The sequence below is a fragment of the Schistocerca serialis genome, chromosome 6, assembly GCF_023864345.2.
Source record: "Schistocerca serialis cubense isolate TAMUIC-IGC-003099 chromosome 6, iqSchSeri2.2, whole genome shotgun sequence".
Lineage (NCBI taxonomy): Eukaryota > Metazoa > Arthropoda > Insecta > Orthoptera > Acrididae > Schistocerca > Schistocerca serialis.
This window is the reverse complement of record NC_064643.1, coordinates 186,531,315-186,547,647: the sequence shown is the minus strand read 5'-3', so window position 1 is coordinate 186,547,647 and position 16,333 is coordinate 186,531,315. Positions and strand designations below refer to the sequence as shown.

General features: G+C 39.6%; 1 protein-coding gene across 2 annotated transcripts in view; it reads right to left on the bottom strand.

Moving 5' to 3' along the window:
• Positions 1–16,333, bottom strand: part of LOC126484429 (cyclin-Q) — a 52,637-nt gene that overhangs the window by 13,231 nt on the left and 23,073 nt on the right. For both annotated transcript variants that reach the window (XM_050107944.1, XM_050107943.1), the window contains exon 5: positions 8,379–8,474. In XM_050107944.1, coding sequence (XP_049963901.1) covers positions 8,379–8,474 — 96 coding nt within the window. The remainder of the gene's footprint in view (positions 1–8,378; positions 8,475–16,333) is intronic.

Here is a 16,333-nt window from a genome sequence, read left to right as displayed (position 1 = left end):
CCTGGTTTGATGCAGCTCTCCATGCTACCCTATCCTGTGCAAGCTGCTTCATCTCCCAGTATAACATGATTTATCGACTCTAGACGTTTGTTGCAAAGACGATGAGTTAGTATGCTCAAAGATTCGGGAGTCAGTACGCCTCTGCAACATTGTGCCTGCCTACTCCGTAACAGCTGGAATACAAAGACGATCATATTCGACATTGTTCATGGGTGCATTGCGTCCTCTCGCCGTATGAGAGTACGTCCAACATTGTCGAACTTGGTCGTTATGCGGGGTCCGGGTGTTACGTTGGGGGCAGGCACAATGTCACGCGGGCGTACTGACCTCCAAAACTTTAAACATGGTACACTCAGCGACAACGGTATTCTGAGGCTGTACTTTCCCCTCGGTGTCTTTTCAGGTGTATTCGGCCCTGACTATCTTTTCCTGAATTGACCATACAAGGAAGCATCGAACACTGCAGGTTTAGGAGCTCTTGGAAAGAGCGAAGAGACAATGATGATAAAATCAGACAGATTAGAGCTCACACAGAAGCATACCGACAATCCTTCTTTCCACGAACAATACGAGACTGGAATACAAGGGAGAACCGATAGAGGTACTCAGGGTACCCTCCGCCACACACCGTCAGGTGGCTTGCGGAGTATAGATGTAGATGTACTTACTGCAACCTACATCCTTCTGAATCTGCTTAGTGTATTCACCTCTTGGTCTCCCTCTACGAATTTTACCCTCCACGCTGCCCTACAATGCTAAATTTGCGATCCCTTGATGCCTAAGAACATGTCCTACTAACCGGTCCCTTCTTTTTGTCAAGTTGTGCCACAAACTCCTCTTCTCCCCAATTCTGTTCAATACTTCATCATTAGTGATGTGATCCACCCATCTAATCTTCAGCATTCTTCTGTAGCACCACATTTCGAAATCTTCTATTCTCTTCTTGTCAAAACTATTTATCATCCATGTTTCACTTCCATACATGATTACACTCCATACAAATACTTTCAGAAACGACTTCCTGACACTTAAATCTATACTTGATGTTAACAAGTTTATCTTCTTCAGAAACACTTTCATTGCCATGCCAGTCTACATTTTATATCTTCTCTACTTCGACCATCATCAATTATTTTGCTCCCCAAATACCAAAACTCCTTTACTACTTTAAGTGTCTCATTTCCTAATCTAACACCCTCAGCATCACCCGACTTAATTCGACTACATTCCATTATCCTCGTTTTGCTTTTGTTGATGTTCATCTTATATCCTCCTGTCAAGAAATTTGTCCATTCTGTTCAACTGCTCTTCCAAGTTCTTTGCTGTCTCTGATAAAATTACAATGTCATCGGTGAAACTCAAAGTTTTTATTTCTTCTCCATGGATTTTAATACCTACTCTGAATTTTTCTTTTGTTTCCTTTACTGCTTGTTCAATATACAGATTGAATAACATCGGGGAGAGGGTACAACCCTGTCTCACTCCCTTTCCAACCGCTGCTTCCCTTTCATGCCCCTCGACTCTTATAACTGCCATCTGGTTTCTGTACAAATTGTTTCCAGAGCACAAAATTTTAGCTTTTGTGACTTTTCCGGATGATAAAAAAGACTGCCCTAAAGATTGTTTAATGCCCAGTTTTTTGAAGTTGAAGGTTCACACCTGCTTCTGTGGTATCAGCTGCCTTGGAAGAATTGCTAGATGCTGAAATTTCTGCAAAATTTAAATAATCCTATTCCACAAAGACCAATTACATTCCAGAATGTATAATTAGAATTAGATTTTTTGCCAATTATAATGAAAATATTGGATTGTTACCACAATGCCCTCATGTCAAAATAATAATAAACCAATCCTTTCTTTGTTAAACTATGTTCTTTATGTAGCTGTGAGTCTATGTTGGGTGAAAAAATCTCTAAAAGAGTTCTTCCATTAAAAATGACATTCTAAAATTCTTAACTGCACATCCTAATTAGTCATATGGCAAGATTATCTGACATGCATTCCTGCCAATTACTATTGGTAAAAATTGTGAAATACAGCAGAAATTGTCATGGTGGACTGAATGCAATGATTTCCAAAATCAACACAAATAATTCAAAAATCAAACAAAGAACAGATTAACTTAATTTTTAAAAAAAAAAGACTCCAAATACAATTTGTGTGTTGCAAATAAGATAAAATAACAAAAGATGTAATGATCAAGTCAGGTCAACGCACTCTAAGGAAAATCTGCTTTTTGTAATGGCTCATGTTCACAGACGATGATGCTCTCGGGCATAAAAGTTTTAGATTACCAATTTTAGCGCAAAGATAATTCTAATCAAAATCTTCCTCCTCTACATCTGCATTGTCTCAAGGAATACAGTTCAACAAAGATACCTATATTTTAATTGTTCATCTAGAACGATGACATTGTGGCAAAAACCAAATCGTATACAAAATAGGGTTACCTGATTCACTGCTTTGGGAGTCTTGGTGATGCATAAATATATTTATCAGAAAAGACTTTTGTTTGTCTGCAGAAAGTTTATGTTTCTGGCTGTTAGCGTGGCTATCCAAAGCGTTTTTCCCATTGTCGAAATATTTATCGTTATCTTGCACCAAGAGCACAATGCATTCGTTTGTAATTTGGTGTCAAGGATAACCTATGGATAAATGGACTCATATATACTCTGGTATCGAGTTATACTCTGTTTAGGCACAACTGAAAACCACTGCACTCTGATAATGTTATGAGCTACTTCAACTGTGTGAGAAATTCACATCATCCATCTCTGTTACTGACAGTTTCCGTTCTGTCCCTCCATCTCAGAAAGATGTAGATGGCGCTAGTCTTGGAAGAGGTGTAATAATGGGTTCGTTTCAGCTGCTGCCAGACAGCTACTTTCAAGTAAACACACACACACACACACACACACACACACACACACACACACAAAGGCGTTTGTGCGTATGTGCGGCTCCGATGACCGAGAAACCCCTGTTTGCACTTTGTACTGCTTAAACGCTTCTCGTCCCATTTCTGGTTAGATTCCCGCGTATAGTGGTGGATAAACATCTGATATGCTTACCTTACTATTAACAATGAATTGTAAACATGAAATAGTCGAATGCAAGAACTGTAATAGCTTCGAAAAGGTTGAAAAACGTGCCACAAACAAAACAAGTGACGTGAAGTATACCACCACTCTAACTCAGACAGATGTGCGCATCTGAAGGCTTGGCAGTCTAGAAAAATGTTTCCATGTATATTCTGGCTGCTATCTCTCACTGCTTATACACTAAACAGCAATACTCCCAAGTAGCCAGAAGCGGAAGATGGCACTGCTTACACATGATTTCAGCTCTGGGCATGCACAACATGCTATCTGGCAGCATGTATTGTTTAAGAAAACCTGCCTTCCCACTGCATTCGTATATTTCCGAGGTTACCGTATTTACTCAAATCTAAGCTGTACCTGAAAAATGAGACTTGAAATCGAGGAAAAAAAATTTTCCTGAGTCTAAGCTGCACCTGAAATTTGAGACTCGAAATTCAAGGGGAGATAAAAATTTTAGACCGCACCTCCAAATCAAAACAAAGTTGGTCCATTGTAGCAGACAATTTAGGTCGAATGGATGAAGATACAGCTACAGTAGTTTGGTTCGAGTCTTAAGCTTAGCAGTTAAGCTTTACCAGCTAGCCATTGCAATGCATCAGCCGCTCTGTCCGTATTTATACGGGTACCTTTCCTTTTTCAGGTGCTTCGCCGGGTTTGAATTGATTCCTTATTTTGCTTTGATCTGATAAGTGCCGTTCTCTGTTATAGGTGTCTGTCGAATTCTGGTAATGAGGGTTTATGACCTGTTGCCTCTCGCAGCATGGATTGCTTTTGTGCGCACTACCACTGCTTATAAAAAGAGAGAGAGAGAGAGAGAGAGAGAGAGAGAGAGAGAGGAATTGTCTCATTAGCGAAACAATAGCAAGAGACTGCTATTTGTTGTTACTTACACTGCTGAGAGAGAGAGAGAGAGAGAGAGAGAGAGAGAGAGAGAGAGAGAGAGAGAGAGAGAGAGAGAGAGAGAGAGAATTGTCTCATTAGCGAAACAATAGCAAGAGACTGCTATTTGTTGTTACTTACACTGCTGCTTTCTTTGATCAACAAGAACCAAATAATAGACTGTGTATGATAGAAGTTGTTCTGAATGAGAGTTAAGCGAAAATTTTGCAGACACCTCTTTAGTACATTACATTCTGCACAGAAATTACAGTCATCTTAGATTTCTAAAATCTAGTCAGTTGCCTTGCTTCATTTCTGATTGTATCACTATTCAGCATAAGAATAATATGAATATAAACATGACACGATACATACATTCTTCCGCATTTGCTGTGGTCTCACTCTAGTTTTGTAGTTTATTAGGCAGACAGGATTTAAATGAGATAACAGCAAACACGAAAGAATACATGGCGTAATGTTTACATTCGTATTATTCTTATGGTGAAGAGAATACTGCATGTGATTCACGATTCATAAATGTTCCTATTAGCAACCATCTCTAGTCACACGTAGGAAAATATTCAGAACGTAGAGTTGGCCATATTGACATACATCCCAAACAGTCTTGCCAGTCATATTTTCATAGTAGATTTTTAGTGATGACTTCAAATGCAGAGTGTAGTGTTGTTGTCTTGAATCCGTAGACTGGTTTGATGCAGCTCTCCGAGCTTTTCTATCCTGTGCAATGCAGAGTAGCAACACTTATAAAATAAGAATGAAAATAACTTACTAAAAATTACCAAAAACTTACTAAAAATTAAACACTGAAATTTAAAATAAAATTGTATTAGGTTTGTAACACATCTTATACGAAATGTTTAAAATATCAGTCATGATTTTGAATCACTATCACTCGAATCTTTGTTGCTCATTTCTTCATACAGAGTATCGTTCTCGATACCATCTAGTGCATTGGATATCAAACATTTTTTAAATGCTTGTTGCCCAGTCCGATTTGGAACACACTTCCATGCATCATAGATTCACTGACACACTTGCGACAACCTTGCGTGCTTCACATGTCCTGTTGGTGTCAGTTGTCAGTCGCTTTTCGAAAGCCAGTCTGTGTACAGCTTGTCCTTAAATGGTTTATTCAAACAGAAGTCAAGTGGTTGCACAATTGACGTCATCCCGCCTGGAATTACTGCCAAGTCTGTTTTGCTTTCCTCTAATTTTCATTTTACTGCAGGTGTCGTATGGCCTGCGTACGCATCTAATACCAACAGACTGCGTAAACCAAGCATTGTGCCAGGACGACGATTCCCCACACACCTAATCCATTCCAGCACCGTGTCCTCCGAAAACCATCCAGTTTCGTTTGCTCGTAAAATTAAAGTTTTTGGAAACACTTCCGAATTTGGTAGTCTTTCGCTTGAAAACTATGAATGGAAGTAATTTAGGTCCATCTGCTGTGCAAGCAAGCCTGCCGGACACCCGCTGCTTTTTCACCCCCTGCTGTAAGAACACTTATGTCTTTCTTTCCATTGGCATCAACTGTATAATTTGATGGCATGTCAAAATATACAAGAGTTTGGTCAGCATTTCCTACCTGACCAAGGAGGTAGTGCTTTTCTGTGAGCTGTCTAATTATGAAGAGCTGAAATTCCACAAGTTTTTCTTCATAATTTTTCAGTTGCTTCTGTGCAACTGAAGTTCACCTCTGAAGTGAAAAACCCCAGCGCTTCATGAACAGATCAACCAAGCTGCGACTGGCCTTAAAATTTTCGATTTTTTGCTCTCTAGCAATTTCAGGTGCCTCACTTTTTAAAATTTTGGTGCTCACAGGCAGGAATTTTTGACGCTGTTCCTTAAAAATTCGTTTAAAATCACTTCTAGTGCATGATATTGGCCACACTTTGGCCCACTAAATGCTTTCCTGCTACTTGGACATTCAAATAATTTGTCTCTCTGCAGTAGCCATGCCTGATGTTGCTCTCATCAATACCGTATCGCAGACCTGCAGCACGATTAGAACTTTGCTCCGCAAAAGAAATAACTCCCCTCTTGAATTTGGCACTATAATGAAAGCACGGTTCACCAACACCAACAAGCACTTCACAAAATTCCATGAAGCAATAGGTGCCGCTACATGAAATCTTAATGAGCCCCAGCATATCAACTCGTGCAACAATCCTGAAGCCTTGTGCATTGTTGGTATTTTTGTGTAAAGAAATATATTTTTGTTGCTACAAATATTTGAAAGGCTGCTACATTCAAAGATGAACAATACGGAATTTCTATTTACTTCGTTGGATACTGTATGAAAATGCAGTGGTCGAAACTCGGGGCGAAGAAAAAAAGCGCGTCTTCTACCTTTTTTTAAAAATTTATTTACTGATGCAGAGGTTTTGGCGCCAGTATTTATCTTTGTGCCTGCAAAGCATGCCTGTGCAGCGCTACATATATTCGACGGCAGAAGTTAGTTGTGGTGGCACCTACCAACATTTTTCAGAACTATCGCTTGATTTGCACTCGGTTCTAAGCTGCAGGCGGTTTTTTGGATTACAAAAACCAGAAAAAAAGTGTGGCTTGGATTCGATTAAATACAGTATACGCGGATCTCTCTTGGCTGACAATCAGCATGTAAAAAAATTGCTACCAAAACTACACGAAATCGCACTTACAATTAACAATGTCAATGTAAAGTCATCCACAGGAACAATCAATCATTGTTACTAACAAAAACATCAATACCAAATCTTACAAAGCTTTAAGCTCGAATTATTAAAATGTTCACAAGCATGTTTTGTGGAAGAGATTTTCTGACACACAATCGAGAAAGAAAACTAAATGTCGAAATATGTATCCATTATTTGAATGCTTCTTAAAATGACCATACATTGATTTAAAAAATGTTTTTGCATATAAAAATGAAGTGATGAATATTATTTTAAAATATCCTAGTTTCCCACAGAAATTCAAGGTGTTTCCCAGGTTTTTTACCTTGTCTTTTCAAATTCAAAGCTTTTTCCCTGTTTTCAAGGATTGGTGGCCACCCTGGTTAGCTTTACCGATGAAGAGTTAGCCAATATGCACCTAGTGTACGGGTTCACTGAATGCAATGGAAGAGCAGCACCATGATGCTACACTGAGGTGTTCCTGAAGCAACAGCAACTGTATCACAGTACTTCTGCATCTGTCCGTGGGTTATCATGTAGATGTAGTCACTGTTTTATGCTGTGCCTTTTTGTTATTGCACATTATGTGCCTTTTCGCTTTTGAGAATGTATTTTCACAGAAAGAAAGGTGATTGGGGTTTAAACTAACTAAAGTGTAATTACATATTACTCTGTATCACCTCACCTGAGACCAAGAGTTTCTTATACCCAAATGATCAGAAAATATGTCTGAACAACGTTCAAAATGTTTGTGTAAGAATGTGGAATATCTATTAGGACAAAGTGCAAGTGGAAAGGAAATTAGACGTAAGATGAAGTCTGGGAGAGGATGGTCGAGGAACTGTTCTTATAACCAAACAACAGCAGTAAAAAAATTCAATAATGTTATCACTTTTCTTCAAGAATTTATTTTTATCACACTAAATGTATATACTGCATGTCCCTTTTAAGAGTATTAGGTGCAGTTTCTATGGTGTTTTGATAGGTACTTACAATTTTGTTTTTTCAATATGTAGCTGGAGTCAGCCCAAGCAAATACTGCTCACGACATCTGTCATGCGACACCCAGTGTCAACAAAAAGTCTTGGCTGTTTCCTGTTACACACACACACACACACACACACACACACACACACACACACACACACACACACAATAAAAAAATTGTTTTTTTAAAACAGAAATTTACATGCCCATTTGATAGAGTGGTCCTAGACTAGCCCAGTGTGGTATCTGTTTTATGGATATGTAACAATAGGGATGGTGAAACATTAAGTCGCTGCTGACTTACTGGTTATTTTTCATGTTCTACTGTCGCTCTTAATACATACTGATGAAATCCATATTGCACTAGACTAATCTGGGACTGCTCCAGCAAACGGGCATGTAGAATTCTGCTTCAAAAATAATTTTGTTTGTAACAGGAAACAAACTGATGCTTTCTGGTGACACTGGGTATCATATGAAAGACATGATGAGCAGCATCAGTTTGGGCTGACTCCAGCTACACTCTGCAAACAGTAAGTTGCAAATATCTGTCGAAACATCAGAGAAAATGTGCCAGTGACACTCTGGTCCTGTAAGAGGTGTCCCTCCTGTCTCTAAAGTTTTTTCTGTTGTTTGTGTCTATAACACACAATAGTTTATTCATATTTTATGTCTAGTTCACTTATCTGTTACAATCTAAGTTTCCACAGAGATATCCATTTTATTTAATTACCTGCAAAAAGCCTGCTGATGCCTTCACCAGAGGAACCTTTTTCCACTCCTCTTTGTCAAACCATCCTTCCAGTGTTTTCAAGTAATGAAGCATATACTGTAATGGAACCAAGGGCAGGAGGTACATTTATTAGTAAAACAGACTTAATATTGTATTGGACCTCAAAACTCTACACAGCATTAACACACAGTTCTGTACATGTATGATGCAAAAATACTCTGCTTAAATACAATGAACATTAGACAATTGTTTCTTGTTCATACTAAAACCAACAAGGTTTAAAAACAATAACAAAATGAGTACAATAATGATAAAAACAACTGATAGAAAAGAGGGCGTAACCGTGAGCTCAATTCATATGTGGAAAAACTTACAGACACCACAAGGAAAAGAAGTATTTCGTTCTTATAGAAAAGTCACAAAACTGAATATGGACTTATATGAGCTAGAGATCCATGACTAAAGTTTCCAAGGAAAACCTGAGGAGAAGACTGGCAAGATGTGAATCACAGAAACGAAGGAAAATGATTGAAATACAAAGTACAGGGATACTTGAAGAAAAAAGTAGAAATAATGTGGTCCTTAGCTACTTGAAAAAAAAAAAAATAAATAAATAAATAAATAATAACAGATGATGTGATGTGCTGTCCTTATATCAGAAAAAAAAAAAAAAATACCTGTGACGATAACAATTCATATCACAGACTAAGGGAAAAAGCAAAGTAGTACAAATTAAGATATTTGTTGTCAGACTTGAAGCTAACTGCTTCAAATTAAAACCGTACTTTGCAGCTTCAACTCTGTCTACATCAGGACTGTGCATCAGTTCTACGTTTTAATTAACGTGCTTCATTGTAAAACATATACTTTATTCCTCTGTTATCCATTCATCTACACATTGTGTTGTGTAAAACCCACAATGGAGGGCTTTAGGGATCTGGAACAAGTCAAACTATTCGTCAACAGGCAGGAGCAACCATAGCTGTCTACTTCTCGTAAATATACTAAGAACAAATTATGAAATTATGATTAGCACTAATCTGTTGAGACTGATAATTATTGAAATCACATGTAAATTACATTAGGAGCAAAACAGTTACTTTTTTTCGGGGGGGGGGGGGGGGGGGGGGGGGCGGCGCATGACACTTTCTCATTCTACACCATTCAGCTGCTGTTTTTATCCAAAACTTATTTCCCATTTCATATCTGACGCCAACCAGCAACATGTTATAGACTTTTAGTCTCAGAACACTAAACTTCACTCTTAACCCTAGTCTACATGGAAATTACTTCTACTTCTACTATTGTGGTTGTGTATTGCTGAGTCCATGCTAAATTCAGTCTTGTTATTAACTAGAAATAGCATTAGAGAATACACGTATTAGCATGCAAGTGCCAAAATCACCAGATTCCTGAAGAGGCTTCTATCGGATGCCTCAGTAGAATAAATACAGTTTTCAGCTTAAGTATGATGCCCCAGAGGATTATCCCGCAGGTCAATACAGTGAGCAAAGCAGGCACGGCTGAGCTTGGACAGAATGTCATTTCAGTCGCACTAGAGAGGTCAGTGATTGCTTTTGAAAGTAATACATTAGCGGCCAAATCACAATAATTTGAATCCTAAATTACTTGTTTTTGCCATCACTGGCCACCCTTAGTTCCTGAGACAGATGCTGTGGTTCACTCCCACAACTGCGGAAATGACAATATTGTTTTGAAGGTTAGTGCCCAGATAATTTCCTAATGCAGGATGATCCAAGCCTCAAAAGACATTGGGAAAAAGAAATCACCTTTGAAGATTAGATGGCTTCCAAGGGCTGTTGTTAAGCACAAAACATCAATAGGTTGAGGGGTGAGGATAGGGGGTGTTGCACTCTGCTGACCACAAGATTGTTAGAGAAGGCAATTTTTCAAGAAAAGCCTCCAATGTTTTATGAAAGCAAGGACATGCCTACAGGCAGGAGATAGAACTAGAAGAGACGGCGAACATGAAACTAAAAGAATAGACATATAGTAAGCATAAAAAGATGAGGGACAAAGGTAAACATGACTGAGGAAAGATACAACCAAATAACTAAATAAGAAACAGAAATAAGTATGAAATCCTTATGTAAAAATCAATAAAGAGTGAATAATTGTCTATCAATAAAAACGGAGAGATGAAATAAAGCAAAAATAGGAAAAGAATGCAGCAGCATAACCTCGGAAAGTAGCAGAATGTGGTGGCAATAGCAGAAGACTTTGAGAAATTCAGGCTAAAAAGAATATATAATCACAAGATGAGGAAAAGTACCATGTAGGACAAGTGTAGAAATAAGTATAATTGGAAACATTATCAAAGGGACTTATTGGGAAGTATGTTGGAACTCATGCAATATTATGTGATAATACAACCAAACATTTACCTAACCTGCGACATTTGGAATGAAAGAGACTCAACTACACAATACAAATTACGGAGACTGTTGGCTGTGGTATGAATTTGGAAAAACCATCCAAAACATCAATCATTAAAAGAAACTCACAAAAAATTGAACTGAAAAATAAGAAAGCAAGACAGCAGAGACTCAAGGAGAGTTGGTTTGAGAAGCAACATATATTGCTAAGTCACCAGACAACTCAAAGTTTCGTGGGAATGTGTATCTCCCCAAGTGAAGTCAAATACATACTCTTCGGAATGTGCGAAAGTTGTACTATGACTGTTCTTTCATTGCATTGTGGTTCTGAGTTGATAATAAAGTCAAAATATCTTATACATGGGTATTGTAATTGGCCTACATAACTGGTGGCACCAAGAGGAAAACACTTCATGAACAGAAAGTACAGTCGTGTTTTGCATTATTTTTCAATAGCCGTGGGAGATGCAGCAAAACTGTTACGATTGGTGAGGAGAGCTGACAGTTATAGCAGAAGACGGAATTTCTGGAAGTTTCTATGCTGTGGTGTTATGACAGCTCAGGTGCGGCAAATTTACCAGCTTGAACAGTATCTTCAATGTCATGCACGCATCCACGCATTGTGTGCTGCACACCAGCCATCTCAGGGTAATTTGTGCCGCGACTGCAGTTGAGAGCACCACTGCTTTTTGTCAGTGCAACCTGAGATTTGGTTTGCAATTTTAGAATGTATTTTTGCCCAAAGATAATCACTGAGGACCAGAACAGATGTTATCCTGCAGCCTCCACACCCACGGACCTACTAGGCATTCAAGACTGTGCTGATCACGCACTGCACCAAGTTACCAAAACTAAAGCTTAAGCAGGTGCTGTATCATGAGCGAATAGATGACAGAGCCCCACTGGAATTCTGGAAATACTAACGGGCTACGGTGGAAGTTACGGTGGTCTCTGAAGAGTTGGTACTCTACACTGGCAGCAGCAACTGCCTCCACAGGTGCAGCTAACCCTGATCATACAAGCGGCAGTCCTCTGATAAAATTGTTGCAGGTAGCTGACCGTCCACACCACACGTTAGACTCAGCAGTTGTAGTGGCTGTAGCACCAGCAGATACTGATGCCACATGTTAAGGTCACGCTTCAGAGTCATCAGAAGGACAAACACATCATTGTATGATAGTTTCATTTCAGCGAATACCAAGGAGGACTGGAGTTCGTCATTACTTACAAACCACACACTGGAGAAGACGGCTGACCAATTGCAGGTGATGGAGCATCGAATAGGTTCAGACAGACAGATGCAGGCATGATGTTCTACTAACCCACCAGCTCAGGACCGCACAAGATCAAGATGCTGCATCAACCACCTGTTAGTATCACACCGACCATCTGTTTGTATAATAGACAGTTTGGGCTGCAGGCTACAATGTACGAGAATCTGTTTAATTACCCAAATGGCTAAAGCAGTCCGCTGTAGGTGCTAAGGACCTCTTCTTCTCCAAATGACACTGATGGTGCGTGAAATACAAGACACCAGCAGTTCCCAGACCACGGCGCAATATTAACATACTAGTTAAGACTGCAGAACCATCTGTCCTCTCAACTCAATTGGCAGTTTAACAGAAATGCATAGGAACATTGCAGTGGTTGCACACTGCCTAGGACAATCTGTGTTAGTATCTCTGGCGGACAATGGTTTGGGAGTCAGCACTCTACTGACATCGTATGCACCAGATATGGCAGTGCCGGAGTCACTGCAGCTGTTAGCCTCCAATAATTCTACTACCAGGACGCTGGGTCACAAGGAGATGGTAACTGACATCAGTTTTGCTGCTCCTTTAAAGCGGATGTTTGCAGACATTTGCCACCTATCTTAGGAAAAGATTTCCTTGCACATTTTGCGCTGTCTGTGCAGATGGTTGGGTACATCATGTCATAAATACACGTCAACAGCCTGTTCCGCAAATATCAATGTTACCACACAGTGTAAGGACAAGATGTTACACTATACACACATGATCCCAGGCCCACTAGTTACAAGGTGCATCAACAGAACTGCTCCATATAAAATGCTGTAAATTGAAAGTTTTTGAAGAGATGTTGCATTCTGTTATCATATGGCATTTGGACAGTGCCTGGATGTCCCCATTATAATTAGTCAGGAAGAAAGATGGTACATGTGTCTTTGCAGGGATTACAAGGGACTAAGTGCTACGACTGTTCCAGAAAATATCCTATTCCATGTATTCAAGAATTCACAATTCTTTGGCTGGAACCGCAGTTTTTACTGTCCTGGATTGTCGTAAGATCTATAAACAGATTCCTTTAGCACCTATGGATGTTTCTAAGTGAGCAGTGGTCACACCTTTCAGCCTTTTCAAGTTCTTGCACACATTTTTCAGACTTAAAAATGCAGCTCAGATCTGGCAAAGATTCATCTATGAAGCGCTGAAAGGACTGCCATTTTACTTTGCGTACTTCGACAATATCTACATATACTCTGCTGATGCCCAATCACAAGTAAGACATTTGGCTTAGGACCGGCAAAGTTACAAGACTACAGTGTATTAATGAATGAAGACAAATGCATTTTGGTTAAAAGTGAAGTGACATTTCTCAGTTTTTGAGTTTCAAAAGATGGAATTGACCCACTGGCGGAAAAGTTGGCTTTGCTGCCACATCTGAGCAATTACCCAGAAGCTACTTCCATGGCAAACTAACTGGATCACCTAAATTGGGGAACTTTTAGCAATTTAAGAGAGTGTGAAGCACTTCTGTCCTCATGTCGAAGCCCATCCAGAGATGATTTACACTGACCAAAAGCCAATTTACCCATATTCCAGAATGCAAGCGGCAGGTGCTCAGCTCGACACTCCAGGTACACAGTGCGTCAGTCAGTTCATGACAGATGCTTAGATGTGCAACATATTCAAGTGACCAACAACATACAGTTGCGATCCTGACGTTAAGATGATCTCAGCCAAGCACAAAAGGCAAATCATCAGTTGATCGACTTACTGGCAGATCATTTCTACAACTCCAGCAGGTTGAGGTATGAGGTTCTGGTGTCAAGCTACAGTGTAATGTCTCTCGGTAGGTGCTGCGGCCCTGTATCGCGCCACAATTTCACGAGATAGTGATTGACAGCGTGCACAGTTTGGCAAACCCAGGGGCAAACACCTTTGTTACGATGCTAACTAAACGTTTTGTGAGGTGGTCTGTTATGAAAGAGGCTCTCAAGTGGGCTTACATCTGCCTCCACTGTCAACAGTGTTAAGTGGGACATCACGTCGTGCTGATGTTAGGCATTTTTCAGGTCTACTGGTAAGATTTGCAGATATCCACCCTGACAGTGCGCGTCCCCTACCATGTTCTGATGGTTAAAGATACTTGTTCATCTCAGTGCATAGAGGCACAAAATGGGGGAATGCCATACCACCATTGACAGTATCAGCTGAGACAATTGCATAGGCATTTGTCACACACTGGTTGGCACACTTCGGCTATTCCCTGTACATTATAACAGACCAGGGCAGGCAGTTTGAACCCACCCTGTTCAGCAAGCTGATTAAACTGTGCTATTCCAGCACCACAACACCACCAGTTACCATCCAGAAAGCAACGGTGAGGTGGGGAGGTGGCATCACACACTGAAAGCAGCCTTCTTGCCAGCCACAAAGGTGGACCAAAGCACTCTTTCTGGTACTGTTAGAGTTATGGACAGCTGAAAAGGCTGATGCTGGCACCTCAGTGGCTGAGATGGAATACTGAGAGCCGTTAAGGATGCCAGCAGAGTTTCTCAATTCTACACTGCTGCCAGACCAAATAGGGTTACCCTTATGGGTACAGAGGATTCAGGGTCATGTGGCCAAGATTTGACAATCACTGCCTGTACATTACAGTTTGCACTCTTCTTGCACAAGGTACCAATAGATTGTTCGGACATAACGTTGTCCACCGATTCTGCATGAACACCTCTTCAGCCCATGTATACGGGTCCCAACTAGGCTTTGCCATGAAGTGAACACACATTTGAGATTCAGCAAAGTCAGATGAACAGCAAAGTATCAGTGGAAAGACTGAAACCAGTGTGGTAAACACTGGCTCCAGCTCCAGACGCAACCGTGCACCCAGTAGATGAACCTATTCCTGGGCAACCCACACCAGCATTGCTGGCAACCACTCCATTCACAAAGTCATTGCAGCTGCCGAAGATGGTTCACACCACAGCTGGCAGAGCTGTCAAATTTAAGTACCTCTATATTCTCAGTGCTCTGCACTTTAGCAGGAGAGCTGAGTGGGAATAGGTACCTCCCAAAGTGAGGTGCAACAGCTACTCTTTTGAATGTTTGAACGGCAAAGATTAACTGTTCTTTGGTCAACATTATTGGAAAACTGCCCAAAAATTGCAGAAAAATTCTGAGGTACTTGCCTCTGCTATCTGAATGAATTAGAAATGTTGGGATTATGCTTCCACACCTAAAGTTATCCCCATAATGGAGAAAATATTGAGTTAAACCAAATACTTCCTATGGAGCTCTGTAAAGTGAGGTTGTTCAGGGATTCACCCTTGGAAACAACTGGTTCTGCATTTTCAAGAAAGCTGGGAATTTAGTTTTAAATCTTAACTTCAAACAGCATTAAATGTGGAAATTATTTTTCATTAAGTCTAGCAACTGTACAATGTAGGCTGAACTGAAATTCAGTTTAAATGTTAAGTAATTAAACAAAATGTTTGTTCTCAATAAGAGAGGATTTAATATACCTGAAGTCAACAAATTTCTATACTTGGTGTTATGCTGGTGCCTTGGTTAAGTTTGATTAAGCCAAGACAAAATTTCATTTGGTGTTGAACAGATTTTAGTTTACTATCTAACCTCTGCACTACGTGTGGCACTAGACTCAATGATACAATCTACCAACAAGATGCTTTTTGAATTACAGAACATAATAAAGCCAGTAAAAGTTGGACAAAGAACTACTGCTCTCATAAACTGAGATATTGTACACCTTTTACTCTACTTGCCACAGTATGCACCACCCAGTGTTATATATTGTTTGGAAATTTTGTCCAATTTTAATTTATATCTCCATATTTTATTGTGAATATGATTATTGCCATGTTGTTTACATTTTTTGTATGACTTACACAGGTTGGGTATTGCTGCCTATTTATTGGATTCCCTGGATAATGCCCTACTGATCACAATAGTCATTCTAAAAAGAATAAATTTTGGAAATGCGGCTAACATTCTTGCTTCATATTCCCCCTGTTCCACAACTGGGTGTCACATCATAATACAAAATAGTGTAAAATCGAAATAGCTCAAACACAAATAATCACAGCACGGCTATAGTGGTTCTTCAACAAGACACCTAGATGGCAAAATCAAGTCGATTACTTCATAACACATACATACATAAATATTTTTTAATTACAAATTGAACAAATTACCCCTCTTAGTTCATGGTTGAATATCTACTAAATGTTCATGAGACCATTTTTAGCTCTACATCACTCAATACAAAGCCATACTAATTCATATTTTAGTTTGTTCT